General features: G+C 40.1%; 1 protein-coding gene across 2 annotated transcripts in view; it reads right to left on the bottom strand.

Moving 5' to 3' along the window:
• Nucleotides 1-14091, bottom strand: part of prrc2a (proline-rich coiled-coil 2A) — a 29343-nt gene that overhangs the window by 3805 nt on the left and 11447 nt on the right. For both annotated transcript variants that reach the window (XM_056254503.1, XM_056254502.1), the window contains exons 3-15: nucleotides 13087-13264; nucleotides 12613-12709; nucleotides 11211-11286; nucleotides 6749-6892; nucleotides 6349-6599; nucleotides 6146-6228; nucleotides 5888-6036; nucleotides 5497-5599; nucleotides 5199-5397; nucleotides 3066-3609; nucleotides 2726-2964; nucleotides 415-706; nucleotides 112-334 (exon numbers count right to left, since the gene is read on the bottom strand). In XM_056254503.1, the coding sequence (XP_056110478.1) occupies nucleotides 112-334; nucleotides 415-706; nucleotides 2726-2964; nucleotides 3066-3609; nucleotides 5199-5397; nucleotides 5497-5599; nucleotides 5888-6036; nucleotides 6146-6228; nucleotides 6349-6599; nucleotides 6749-6892; nucleotides 11211-11286; nucleotides 12613-12709; nucleotides 13087-13264 (2578 nt within the window). The remainder of the gene's footprint in view (nucleotides 1-111; nucleotides 335-414; nucleotides 707-2725; nucleotides 2965-3065; nucleotides 3610-5198; nucleotides 5398-5496; nucleotides 5600-5887; nucleotides 6037-6145; nucleotides 6229-6348; nucleotides 6600-6748; nucleotides 6893-11210; nucleotides 11287-12612; nucleotides 12710-13086; nucleotides 13265-14091) is intronic.

Raw genomic sequence — 14091 nt, 5'->3', positions numbered from 1 at the left:
AATATATTCAGCATTAAAATTCAGGAATAAAGAATTTTAACTCAAGCCGTTTAGTTTAAAGCAATTACTTTGTATTTTAATATAAAAATGTTTGAAATGGCGTCTTGTTACCTTTGACCTTTGCCAGCCTCCTCTTCCTCGACAGCTTTCTGCCGTAAAGGGGAGGTTAGACCTCGACCCTCAGTACCCCCAGGAAAAACTTCCGGTCCCCAAGCCAGTTTGGGATCCATGGGTGGTGTGCCACGATGAGGATGAGGGGCTCCGCTATGCTGCTGTCTATCAAACGGATCTGACCCAGAGCCACCTGAATCAGAACGTTCTCGACTTATCAACCCTGAAACACAAAAGCCCTTATCATCCCTGGACAACAAGACATCTGTCTAATATTCAGTTTATCTGTTTTTTTTTACTAACCAGAAGGATGCATGCTGGGAGGGTAGTAGTCCATGGGTGGGGGACGTCCCTGCATCATTCGGGGGTCCATGTATGGCATCATCATCCAGCGGGGATCAAAATTCATAGTCAGAGGTGGAGGGCGCCCCATTGAGCCAGGGGGGTAAAGGGTTGGCTGTTTAGGCCCAGACTGTGGTGTGGTACCTGGAGAGGGGCCCTGCTGATTCTGAGATTGGGACTGAAGCTGATTTTGGGCAACCTGGTTATGTTGCTGCTGCTGCTGCCACTGCTGCTGCTGTTTGAGAAGTTGCTCCTGCCCACAAATGATATAAGCCATGTTTTTTATTGAACGTTTTTTAATGTTTGTTAGACTTTAACCTTAGTCCCTGAGTATAAAGAAACTCAGCTTTTATTGTGTTAAAGATATTTTATCTTTAATACACTAAAAGCTGAGATTTTTATACTCCGGTACTATGAACTATGGAAAAGCGGACTCAGTCTGATGGGGATTAAAACAGGTCAAGCAGATTCTGGCACGTGTATAATATAAGGATGCTAATGATTAATTGACGATCGATTAATTGTTGATAATAATTTAATCAAAACTTATCGATCGTCGATTAAGCAATGTCATGCGCATGCGTGCTGCCCAACCGCGAAACACAAAGCAGACACAAGGAAAAATTAAGCGACGGAGTTATGTTTTGGACCATTTTACTTTAAAGTCCCTGTAAAGTCAAATTTAAGTATGTGTTCTGAGTTTGTCACACCACAGAAAAATGTGTTATTAGCCATCCAGCCAAAGGGAGGATGAAGGCAGAGGCGGGAGAGAGTCAGTTCGGCCCCATTCACTAGTAACAGCGGATTATCAGTGAATCCCAGTTGTCTCCGATGAAAGTTTATAAAACTATCCTGTCTAAAATTATCACTACAGAGGCGGTTGTTAGTAGTGATCCTCAGCTCTCCATCAAGGTGGCTCTTCACAAAAATTAATCCACCTCTTCTTGATATGATAGTTTTTGGGAAATTTAAATAAGGACACCGATCTGTTTTGTAAGTGATGGCATCCAGTTAATATGCATTTCCGTGATGAAGGTATAGCTAGCTAGCAAACTGTAGGCTGTAGTATCTAATAGTACCTCGCGATTGAATGGCGAACTGATGCGAATGTGCTCTAGTTATATTGTTAGGGGAGGGGCCAACCTCAGTGGCTCCAGGGCGTCAGAGCCCTGTTTTAGCCCCGCCCAAAAAATCATGAACACAGCAATGGTGAAAAACTGTTTAACGGTCTAACTCTGCAATTAAGTACTTCACAGTTCACAGTCTTTGCACCCTTGTTGTTTTGTGCAAATGTAAGTGTAATATTATGTTTATTTTGTGTAGGCCTATATCTGATTGATCTCATATAGGATGCATTTGGTTAAGAATTAACACGGTAGTAAAACGCGTCGGTGGTCGGTTTCAGCTTTAGTGCTTGCAGTTTAAACAGCAATGCACGACTAATAATAACTATGATTGGGATTGTCATATTACATAACATTATAAAAAAAGAACAATATTGTAATAAAACGTTGTGAATTATTTGAGTTTAGTTGCCTTGTTTCCAACACGAGTCACACATTCTGAATAGCAATTTTGTGCAGATATAATTTGTAGTATTATGTTTATTATTTTGTATGTATCTGATTAATCTCATTTAGGACGCGTTTTCATTGAGTTCAATAACCCGCTAGCAAAGCTCTTCAGTTTCATTCAGCGCTTCAGCACGCTCAGCTCAAACATCAATGCACGACTAATAATAACTATGATTGGGACTGTCATGTTACATAACATGATAACACTATTTTAATAATTTGCCGTGGAGCATGTCCACAACAGGAGCATGTTACACATTCTGACCAGCACGCATCTGAGGCAGCATTGGTGACATTTAATAATCAAATATAACGACTAATACAACTAAGTAATTTAATTACATGATCAAATCACATCGACTCATTTTACAATCCTACTAGCCCTTTATTTAGACTAAAAACCCTTTGCATGCGTTTGGTGAGGAACATGGTGTTTTGAGCAGCATTCGCAGACCCTGTCCCGCTGTTGGCTATATGGCACTGCAGTAGACACATAATGCAGTATTAAGGCTAAATAACGATTAATCAATTAATTGATCGTTAATTTACAAGACGATCGATCATGGAAATTTGTGTAAATTGACATCCCTAGTATAATACATTCACTGAAACTGTGAGTCATTGCGATTATAAACATTGTATATAATGGATATGACTTTTTCCATATTTAAAGACAAAACATGCAGGACAAAACAAACCTGTTGTTGCCTCTGAAAACGAGGAGGAAGAGATTTTTGATACTTGGAAAAGCCCTGCCCAGGTGGACCACTTCCCTGCCGTCCTGTTCCACCAACACTTTCAACCAACTTCACAGAGTCATCTCCACCTCTAGGGCCACGGATGTGTGGCCCGCCCACCGCAGGTTCCTCCTTGGCATCTCCAGGCACTGGGACATCCAGGGATTGTGGATGCTGGGTGGCTTGAGGCTGCTGGGACTCTGAAAGAAGAGGAAACACATACTGAAATGGTTTGCTCATTTTCTACAACAAACATTCATCAAGAAAAGATGAGGAAATGTACTATTTAATGAAAACTAACCAGTGTTGGAGTCATGGCTGCTGTTGCTGCCAGCCCTCTGTCTGTTATTAATATTCAGTCCCAATGTTGTACCGCTTCCCTGAACGGATGACAGAGGAGGTTCTTCAGTGTCCACACAGGGTGACGATGGCTGACTGGCATTAGGAGACGAGGCAGGCGCAGACAAGGAAGGACTAGGGCTGTTGGCTGGAGCGTCACTGGGGCTGCTGGGTTTCATTGTCTGTTGCTGCTGCTGTTTTTCATCAAGTCTTTTGAGCTTCTCAGCACAGGCAGCACGGCGCTCCTCCTGCATTCTCCGTTCCTCCTCTTCACGCCGACGACGGGCACGCTCTACTGCAGCAGAGATCTCAGTTGACGACTGCTTCCTTCGTTGCCGCCATGTCTCATCCTCATCCTCACCCTGTTGCTGGGGGTGCAGGGCGTTGGAGGGAGGAGGGGTCGGCCCACCAGGCATCGCCCCCACCTGCTGCTGTGCCTGGGCACCGTTGGGCTTCTGGGGGGCTAGGATGGGGCCGGAGATTGGCGACTGGTTAGAAGGCCGGTCCTGTTGACAGAAAGTGGGTTAGTAATTAAAGTTCACCAATTTAACCACCATCGTCATTAACACCAACATGCTTTTGTTAGAGCTTGATGTCACGTCCGTCCTATTTCTTGGACTCCTTCCCCATGTACCTGGTGGTAGGAGGAGTAGGGCCCTTGTCCAAGAATTGGACCTGGTGGGAGGGAGGGCTCCTCCCTTGGACCACCTAGTCCAGACCTACGCCTCTGCATAGGGGTACACGTATCAATCAGTGAGTCATCCAGGAAACACCACAAGCATGTTCCTGTCCTCACAGTGACTGCACATTATTTGGCAAATGCCAGTGGTACCTAGGGCTGGGAAAAAAATCGATTTGATTTAAAAATCGAGTTGGTAGGTTAAATCGATTCATATTTTCAAAAAATCGATTTTTTAGATTTTTTTTCTCCCCCTCTTCAGTATAGCGTACATACATTTTGCATTCGCCAAATCTTCCTTCAGTGTTTCCGTAGCACGCTCCCTGGGGCGCAGTTCGGGTACGACGTAGTCAACGCGATGAAACGCTCTCTAGGATGATTCAATGTTATTATTATTATACTTGATCTGTAGATAAAGGTCTATGGTTTCGCATAAAACAACTTTATATTGCTGGACCTTATTGCTGTGACTAAATCATGTAATTTTCTACCGGGTGTCTGTTAGATCACAACACTAGAGTTGAGTCAGAGCACTATAATTGTTCTTCACGCGCACAGAAACTGAAATTTAAAACTGTTAAAAGAAAAGGCTCAATAAACGATTGTATAGATAGATACTGTATAATACACTACGCATCAATATGTATTTCCTTTGTGCTTTGAACGTTTCAATGCGGGCTCGACGCGCTGTGACTCCGTGTTGCTTCAAGCGCATCATTCTGCGCTCGGGATGCACATAAGCGCTTTGTGCCGCACTGTATTGGAGCCTTTCATATCATAATACTTTTGCGCAATGAAAGATTATTAATAGCCTTTCTTGTTCCGTCCTATCTATCATATGTTGCTGCCTCATTAAACAGCTGTGCTATACATTTAAAACATGTCTCAATTTTATAGTAGACTAGGCTATATAATAATTGATCTTTTTGTTTTTTGTTATCTTGTTTTTCATGAATGTATTTTACAACAATACAAAGAGCAATGTGTAACATTTTACCAGATTTAGTGCTCTTATTTGTTCCTCACTAAATGTTTTTTTCACTAAATGTTCAGATTTTATACAATTATTGTGCACTTGTGATTTTTCTAGACTAAATTTGACTGCTGAATTATCCACTAATCTAGTTTATAATAGCATTTTTTGTCAGATTATGATCATATATTTTTTGGATTTGTTGTTTTTCTTTATAATGAAGTTGTCTGTATTAGGTAGATTGTGTTTAACACACAAAAGAGTGATTATCAGTTCCACACACAGAGTTATAGAAATTCTACTTGATTTAAAAAAAAAAAAAAAAAATCGAGTTTTTTATAAATAAAAAAAAAATCTGATTTTTTTTAGGGGGGGGGAAAAATCGCCCAGCTCTAGTGGTACCACTGAAGGCTTGCACCTGGATGGGGAGATGGGTTTCATACCTGATAAGATCCTGCATTTGCTTGGCTGTTCCAGCTGCTTCCACTCTCCTCAGCCCAGCCTGGCTTACTGGAGGGGGATGCGGAGCCATCTTCAGCACTGGAAGGAGGGGTGCGGCGCGAATCCCCTCCACTGTCGGATGCCCGGGAACGTGAAACTGGTGCAGGTCCATCTTGGGATCTCTGCTGCTCCCTTGACTCCCTGTTGCAGCAGAATATAAAGTATCCAAAAAGGACTTCAGTGAGCAAAAAGAACAGTTAAAGTAATCAACCAATAAGAAAACATTTCGGAAATGTTTACCGGGTTCCATTTTTGTGTTCAGTCCGTTCTTCTTCCCCATCATCCTCTCCTTCATCATCGCTGAACTTCAACTTTGCAGAATAGTCAATTTCCTCCTGGGCTCCTGAGAACAAAGAAAATCATCAAGAAAAGGTTGTGACACTGTAGTTATATGCTGTACCTCCAAATCAATACTGAAAAAGACAAATAAATTTCCGTGTTTAACTTTTTAAAAAATTTTTTTTCCAAATATTCTGCAACTGTCATTTATTAAACCATCACAAGAAACACTGTCTCCTTGTATGCAAGTTACCTATTTCATAAAGTTACCCAATTATGCAATATATAACATAAATCAAAAGAATTTTCTACACTCTTAATATGTCAGATGAACTGAAAGCTTTGCTCTTACCAGCCCAGCCCTCATCTCCATCATGGTCCAGCTCATCCAGCTCCTTCAGGTCATCCTGTTTGAGGATGGATGGGCGTTTTACCACTTCACCCCGGGGGCCTCCAGGTGGCCGCCCATCTGGCCCTACTCCACCCTGGGAACGAGAAAACCTGGAAAGAAGTCAGAAGAGGGTTAAGGAAGTCAACTAGATAACAGTGGAAATGAATATTAGTAGTATTTCTACTCAGTTAGAAATAATCTACTCGCAAATCATCTTACCTAGGGGCCTCGTTTGGGGGTGGGTACCTGTAAGGTCCCTGTGGGCCATAGGGGGGTGGAAAGGGCAAGTATGGTGGATACATCTAGAGATAAAGATGCAGAGAGAACAGAAAAGCTATGAATGCACTGAACAAATGAATAAAACATTTTAGACATTTTGTCATTCTCTAGAGATGAGCCAAGATGAAAATGTTCACACTTACGAAGGGAGGTATGATCCCTCTGTAAGCCTGGAATTGCGGGCCAATAGGTGGCTGGGGGAGGGGAAGTGCGGGGTTGCTGGTTGAGGGAGCTCTAGGCAGCCCATGAGAGGATGCATTCTGCTGTGGGATGGGAGGGGCCCCAGCAGCACCCTCCATCACCATATTTCCCCCAGCACCGCCCTCCGCAACTGCCTCCCCAGCCAGGGTGGGTGCCAATGCCCGGCCCCCACCATCCCGCCAACTTGTTACGTCTAGAACAAAAAATAGTTTATTTAGAGTCCGCTGAATGTGTGAACCAACAAGAATCAGAAGCATTAGAATTTAACAGATATAATACCACACGCTCCAAGACAAATCACCACAACAGTTACAGAAAGGAGAACAGGGCACTCATGCTTACTCTGGGGGCGGAGGCTTGGTCCTGGCCCATACCACTGATCTGCAGTGGCCTGTTCTTTGCCAGCTTTGTCCTGGTCTCCAGCCGCCTGCAGGGTGGGAAATTCCTCGCGAGAGAATGGCGACTGTTGGTTTGATCCCTTTCCACCTGTGAAGAGCAATGTTTCAAAAATAACAAACTGACATTTTGGACTTCAACAATTATAACTTTATATTTCTTAATATTCCTCACATTCATTTATATTATGTAAATTATTTTCTTTAAAGAAATGGTTTATCCAATAAGTAAATCCTGCTGTTATTTACATACTAAATTTTTTTAATCTGTTCCACACACAATTTATGTATAGCTTCAAGGGTAAGACGCAAAAGAGTCACTGAAGTATTATAAAAGTAGTACATTCGACTTGTACATGTTTTACTTTTATATTAATTCTGCATCCCTTTGATACTTGAAGACGTTAGTCCCGATTTTTTAATTGTTAATTAATAATTTTAATATAATTTTTTTTTAAATGCTTGTTTATGTTCCAAAGAAGAAAGAATGTCTCATTGAAAATGTAAGAGTAAGTAAATGGCAGCAGCTGTTGCCATCGACCTATTTGTATGCGCATTTTGAGGTATCGCATAAAAAAAAAACGCTGGATGGAAATTGAAAACGGCAAAATGCACATGAATTCTAAAAATGCATAAAAACTTTATCTGAAAAACTACGATGGAAACACATTTACCGAATCAATTCCTCGAAGCGCATCAAAAAAGACATGACTAGACGTGCCGATATACGGTAATACGATAAAACACGATAATGAATACGCACAATATTGTTATTGAGGGCACTTCAAAATACCGAGAATAATTATTTATTACGAATTATTAAAATTTTTAGAATGCATTAAGAAAACTTTCCCCATCAACCGATTAAAATCCACAACACCGCTGTATGTTGCGTCAAAGAGGCCTGTGTGCACTCTGATGTAAACAAGCTTGGTGACGCTATGAGGGAGAGTTGAACGATGGGAGATGTCGTTTTCACCATCCAGAGATGTTATGGAATTAATGGATCATGATCACGGATGAGGTACTTTATTTGTTTTTGTATTACCTGTACGTCTGATCGCAATATTTTATGTCACCATAATGAATTAACTGCAAGGAACGCGAAATGTTATGCTATATTATCCTGTTACAGCTAGGGGTGGAACGGTACATGTATTCGTATCGAACCGAAACGGTACGGGCGTCACGGTTCGGTGCACGAATTTACACGGAGAATACACGGGGTAAAAACAAATAAAACTCGCGTGCAAATTAATTAATGTAATGCGGAACTACCGTTAGATACGCGGGTTCTTTAGGGACACATAATCTGTACCATCGGCTTAGCTCTGAACGCGCGTTCACTTCAAACGTTGGCTTTATACGCGCGTCCTATTCGATTTGGACTAGCGTCGAACTAGACGCGAATTTGACGCTCTATTCGTGTTTGGTGTGACCGCATAATGAAGGCTGCGATGTCAAGATTGCAATGCTGGACTGTGTCTGTGTGTGTGTGTGTGTGTGTGTGTGTGTGTGTGTGTGTGTGTGTGTGTGTGTGTGTGTGTGTGTGTGCGCGAGAGAGAGAGAGGCGAGATCGAACTGTGTGTGTGTGTGTGAGACAGAGAGAGAGAGAGAGAGAGAGAGAGAGAGAGAGAGAGAGAGAGAGAGAGAGAGAGAGAGAGAGAGAGAGAGAGAGAGAGAAAAAAGAGAGAGAGAGAGAGAGAGAGAGAGAGAGAGAGAGAGAGAGAGAGAGAGAGAAAAAGAGAGAGAGAGAGAGAGAGAGAGAGAGAGAGAGGCGCGCGACCGAACAGTGGAAACATAAAAAAAAACATACTCCGTAATTTTGTTCATACAGATCATTAAACCTGCAAAGTGTTTACTTATATTTGTGTACACTCGCAATAAAACACAACATTGTGCACACTGTAAACTCTTGTCAAACTGTAACCTACAACTGTCACTCAACCAAAATCACACACACACACACACACACACTGTTTTAAAAGAAAAACATATTTATCCGACTCCATTTCAAAACAGTCTGTGGGTCCCATCTTTTGGACATTCATCATATTGCATTGGTTTTCATTTCCTGTCCTCGGAGCACTAACCTTACACATTCTACATCGATTAAAAAAGAAAATCGAATGTGTTTTTAATGGTAGTATTATTTTAACAGAAATCAATTATTTATAATTCAGATGAGAATAATGTTACATTGTTAATTAATAATGTTAATTAAAATTAAGGAAAACAAATATATTGATCTGAAATATAGCAAATTAATTTTAAATTAATTCAGGTACAATTACCAAACATATCGCAAGGTCTTTTCATTAATTTAATTAATAAACTAATTATATAAAACTATTGTCAGTGCACTACAAATAAACTGGTTCTATGCCTTTATATAATAAAACTTATTTAAAAAATACAATGCCTTCTGCATTTTTGTTTTGCTTTTCCCTCCATTGTACCGAAATCGTACCGAACCGTGATGTCTGAACCGAGGTATGAACCGAACCGTGACTTCTGTGTACCGTTCCACCCCTAGTTACAGCTATTTGTCAAATGATTTGTTGGGTTAATGCTGCGCAGTTTTACGTGTTTATCGTTAATGCCGTGTTGTTTTACGTGTTCAAACCAATCGTACTCAAAGTAAATTTGAACGAACATTTGCAAGTAATGGCTAAATATTGTTTAACAACACATATCCGATTGTATTTAATTGCACTGCCATAATCTCGGTCAAAACACAAGTGATAAAAAGCATTACCAAAGTACAAAGCGCAATATAACTGAATTTTCATCAGCAAAACGATCACTTGATAGTTTTTGAGGTGAATCAACATATGCATAATGATTGATCTGTCACGTCATATAAGCCTATGCATCTCGCATTGTTTATAAGTGATATTATTGAAAGTTGCATGTGTTGCAAGGAAACACAGATACATCCTTTTGTTTTATGTACATTTGCTCACCTGTCTAATAAAGTATATGCAAGAGCGGTGTTGCTCCTCCAAGTTAGTCGCGGACGTGGAGCTCTCGGCATCTCGAAAACGCCAAGCAACAACAGCGTGCAGCTAAACGTTACGCACTATGCAGTTGTCCACGTCTGTCGCCATGGTTACGGAAACCGAGGAAAGCGCGGATATTGCGTCATTGACAAGCGACATTTTTTTCCGGGACGGCCACTTATTTAAAATTGAAATTTCTCTGAAATAAAAAATCTTTGGAGACTTTTGGGATATTGTAAGTACACAACTGCAGGAAACATATCACACTGTGCAAGTGATTTTTGGATATTTTATTACAAAATTCCTACATATTGTACCTTTAAGACTTAATAGGCTATTTATTTTCAAACTATTTTATAACATTAACAGAGAAAAATACCTTCTGTAACAAATGTAGCTATAGCTCATTCTTAATCTAAATAACGTTAAATAATGAGACCTTATTATAAAGTGTTACCTTTTGTTCTTTATAAATCTTTTGCACTTTAATCTGTTTGAAACATTTGTTTACTTTGAACATTTAAATACAATAACGCAATACATACAAATTATAGAGTTCTTTTTGTTATAAGAAAAAGTTATTAAACCTGTTACACTATGACAACACTTTTTTTGCAACTTATTTCAATATTGTGATAATAACATGTACCGTGATAAAAACTTCAGCAATTATCGCAACATAAAAATTTGATACTGTACCATGCCTACATGTGACTGAGATGGGACAACATATCTGGACAAAGCAGCAGATTAGCTGTTCTGAAATGCCTGAGCAAAGTCTGTCATCAAAGTGGTTCAGTATAATTACCTCCCAGAACTTTCTTGCATGACTGTGTTCCCAAACAGCAGACATCCGCCTCCGAAAGCAAGATAACTTCATCTGCCTTCTGAGGCGCAAGTAATTTATTAAATACAGTAGCTTTTCCTACTGCTAATATACAGTGTCTTCTCCTAAGTGATATTTAGCAACAGTTTATCAGGAAGAGACGATTTTGTTCTCTTCGGCTAACTGGATGGAAATGGTGCTTTATTTGCAAATGTTTTATGCGATATATATTCCAATTTTGCGCACAAGTTAAATTTGCAACTTTGGATGGAAACACAGCTAGTGTCAATATCATGTTTTTTTTTAGTTATTAGATGTAATTAGTGTAATTCAACCAATGTTAGATTTCAATTTTGACATCACCCTAATTTAAATTTCCTCATTGTTAACCTCATGACCTCATTGTTTTTGTAATATACTGTTTATTTAAAAAAAGACTTTCAAAAAAAAATAATTAAAGCAATATTTTAAAAGTTTCAATATAGGCAATTAAGCTCATAATTTTTAGTAGAGGTTCAAATACTGTACTCTATGTACTCCATGTTGTTATCTACAAGCATGTCCCTGGCACTGTATCTTACCATCTCCTTGTACTCCATGTGTAACACTGGCCGGTGCCCAGGACCTTGGTCCTACGGCTAGAGCTTGAGTCGGGGCCTAAGAGACATGCAAAAGAGTCAAGAACCAAACAATGTCCCAGAGTAACAAACACAAAAACATTTATGCCAAAAAGAGTATTGCTTTAAAGATGTGGAATGACTTATCAAACAACAACATGTACAGCTGTAAGGTACAGACTAGGGATGGGCATTTTTCAAAAATAATGCATTCGAATATTCGGGCTCATAGAAATCGAATATTCGAATATTCGTTTAGCCTATTTAAATGACATTTAACGAAAAAGACGTTATTTTTTAAGTACATTTTTCAAAAAGTTTTTGTCACCATTTCTTAACAAGCTTACGATTAGGCAATACACAACAAGCTTACAATATATGTTAAAGTTCTCTTTTAGTTGAAAACATTAAACAGTTGGCCTATGTGTAAACAAAATATAAATAACAAAAGAATTTAAGCTCAAGCAGCGCGAGCGGAAAAAAAACGCCTAATAAAGCAGAGTAGCAGACTGCGCCAGATATCGAACAGAACGTACACACATACTCGAGTCAGCATGATTATCGTGTATATTGTTTCACATTTATGTTGAGAAAAACAATAATGTCCACATGCAGGGGCGCCGCCAGCAATTTATGCTCGAGTGAGAAAACGCGCTGCACTGACAGACGATTCAGAGACACAAACGGTCACGGTGTTATAAGTTTCTAACAGCACTTTGCGTTTTCTGTTCTTAAACCTGTCTCTCTCAATGAAACTTAAGGGAAGTATGTCTAAAAAAAATAATTTTGCTATTAGATAAGTTATCATCTCTCGGATCACGCGCGCTACAGCTGCGCTTACCTGCAGTCGTAGTGATGGACAGCTGTCTTTCCTCAGTCGCCTGCTGTTTGGATTTCATGTGATTTCTCATTGTGTTGATGATATTATAACTCAGATTAATTAATTCATTTGATCAAAAGTAGTTCCCTTCTGTAAGATCATTTAGTAACATAATTTTCAACTAGTAGTCTAATTCCAAACTTCGCGAGGCAGACGACGACGACATTATGTGATCAAATACAAACAACTTGTTAAACACGCACCACAGCGCCACCCAGAGGATTTAATTATAACTGCGAGTTAGTGCTTGGGATTTATCAGGGATTCACTGCATTTACGGCCAGCAAAGCATTTAGGCTGGCTACGGCTTCATAAATTCGATAAAATTCGAATAGTATTTTATTTTTCGAATAATAATTACAGATCGAATATTCGAAAATTCGAATATTCGTGCACATCCCTAGTACAGACCTAATTAACTAAAAAAGTTTAGATGTTGAATAACATGCATAATATTGAAGATTATTCATGCTTGTGTGATGGCACCTCTTGAGCTGGAGGTGTTTTCGGCACGCTCGGCACAGACGTCTGTGAGGCCACAGGCGGCTGCGACTCCGGCTGCGCTGCTGACAATACATCGGTACTACAGAAAAGATCAGAACCAAAACAACAGGCATTAGATGGCAGGCATGGACATGTACCCAATCAGACTGTATTAACAAACAGCAGAGGGTGAAAGGTCACTGAAGATAATTATGTTTTAAACAGTCCTATCAAAACCTGACGTGATGTGATTACTCTGTACAAAAAACTGATTTAACAATCTGGGTGGTCCATAGTGAAAAAAAGTACCATTTTAACACATTGTCAGTTAATTGTCGCATTGTTGAGCACTTTTTCAAAGTGCAGAGTTATTTTGATGGCGATGGAGCTGGTAGGGGTTTTATTGTTATTCTGCATTGAATTACACAAACAACATCATGAAGCAAAGTAGCTCCTTCAGACGTGAACATCCCTCACCTCTTTGGGTCTGCTTGTTCCTGCTTGCTTGCCCATCCTGTGCCGTCTTTGGGAACGAGCGAGACGTTGGGGTCGTTACCTTTGTTCTCTGCCTTCAAACTAGGCAAGCTGGCAGGGGGGGGCATGCGCCGTGCAGAGGCAACTTTACCAAGAGACTGTAAGCCATGACGAGGGGCAACTGAAAGTAGAAGTGGAACAGGAGGAGGTAAATAAACAAGCACAGAAACCCAACACCATCTTAAGGGACACAGCCTGACTGAGCGGAAGAGACTGCTGCATGTGCGAGAACATCAAACTCCATCCGTTATGGCTTAGGAATGCTTGACTGGCCAGTGAAAGGAGCAAAACTATCTTACAAGGATTTGTTTCAAGTGGTTGACTCGTAATTGAGTTGGTCAAAAAAAAATCCCACCTTAAAACTCTCAAGACAGACTTGGCCCATGCAAAATAGGTTGAACAATGCACAGAGCAGTCGTTGCAGATAATGAAAAACGTATCTGTCCCAGCTCTCAATACCCTATTTGTTTCCTGGAGCAAAGCAGCCTGAACCGCAGGGAGAAATTTATTTGTAAAAACAGGGACAGCTGCTTAGTTAGTAGTTTGGCTACTGAATAAAACATAAGCAGGGAAAACGAAGATTACAAGAAGAACTCTGTCTCAGGTCAAACCTCAACAGTTCAGTAAGCTACCCTGGACAATGCTGATTAGGGCTGTGTTGACAAAATCGATTCACCAATTCTGAATCGATTTTCATATTAATTTCTAAAGATCGATCCGTAACTCAGAGGATCGATTTAATAATAGGCTTACATTTTCCCTGTGAACTTTAACTTGCCGCGACTGGGAGATCCCTGTATGCGCATTAAAAGGCTTTCACTCAGCACGCACACAGTTACAACAACGAGCTTTGAGTGAGTCATTCGTTCATTCAACGAACACGTTCAAAAAAGCTGATTCATTAAAAGAGATGTAATGAAACAAGGTGTTCATTATTTTTAACTTTGA

This window comes from Rhinichthys klamathensis, unplaced genomic scaffold (assembly GCF_029890125.1).
Source record: "Rhinichthys klamathensis goyatoka isolate OS25496 unplaced genomic scaffold, OSU_Roscu_1.1 h1tg000111l_1, whole genome shotgun sequence".
NCBI lineage: Eukaryota > Metazoa > Chordata > Actinopteri > Cypriniformes > Leuciscidae > Rhinichthys > Rhinichthys klamathensis.
The sequence above is the reverse complement of the archived record's forward strand: the minus strand, read 5'-3'. Positions and strand labels throughout refer to the sequence as shown.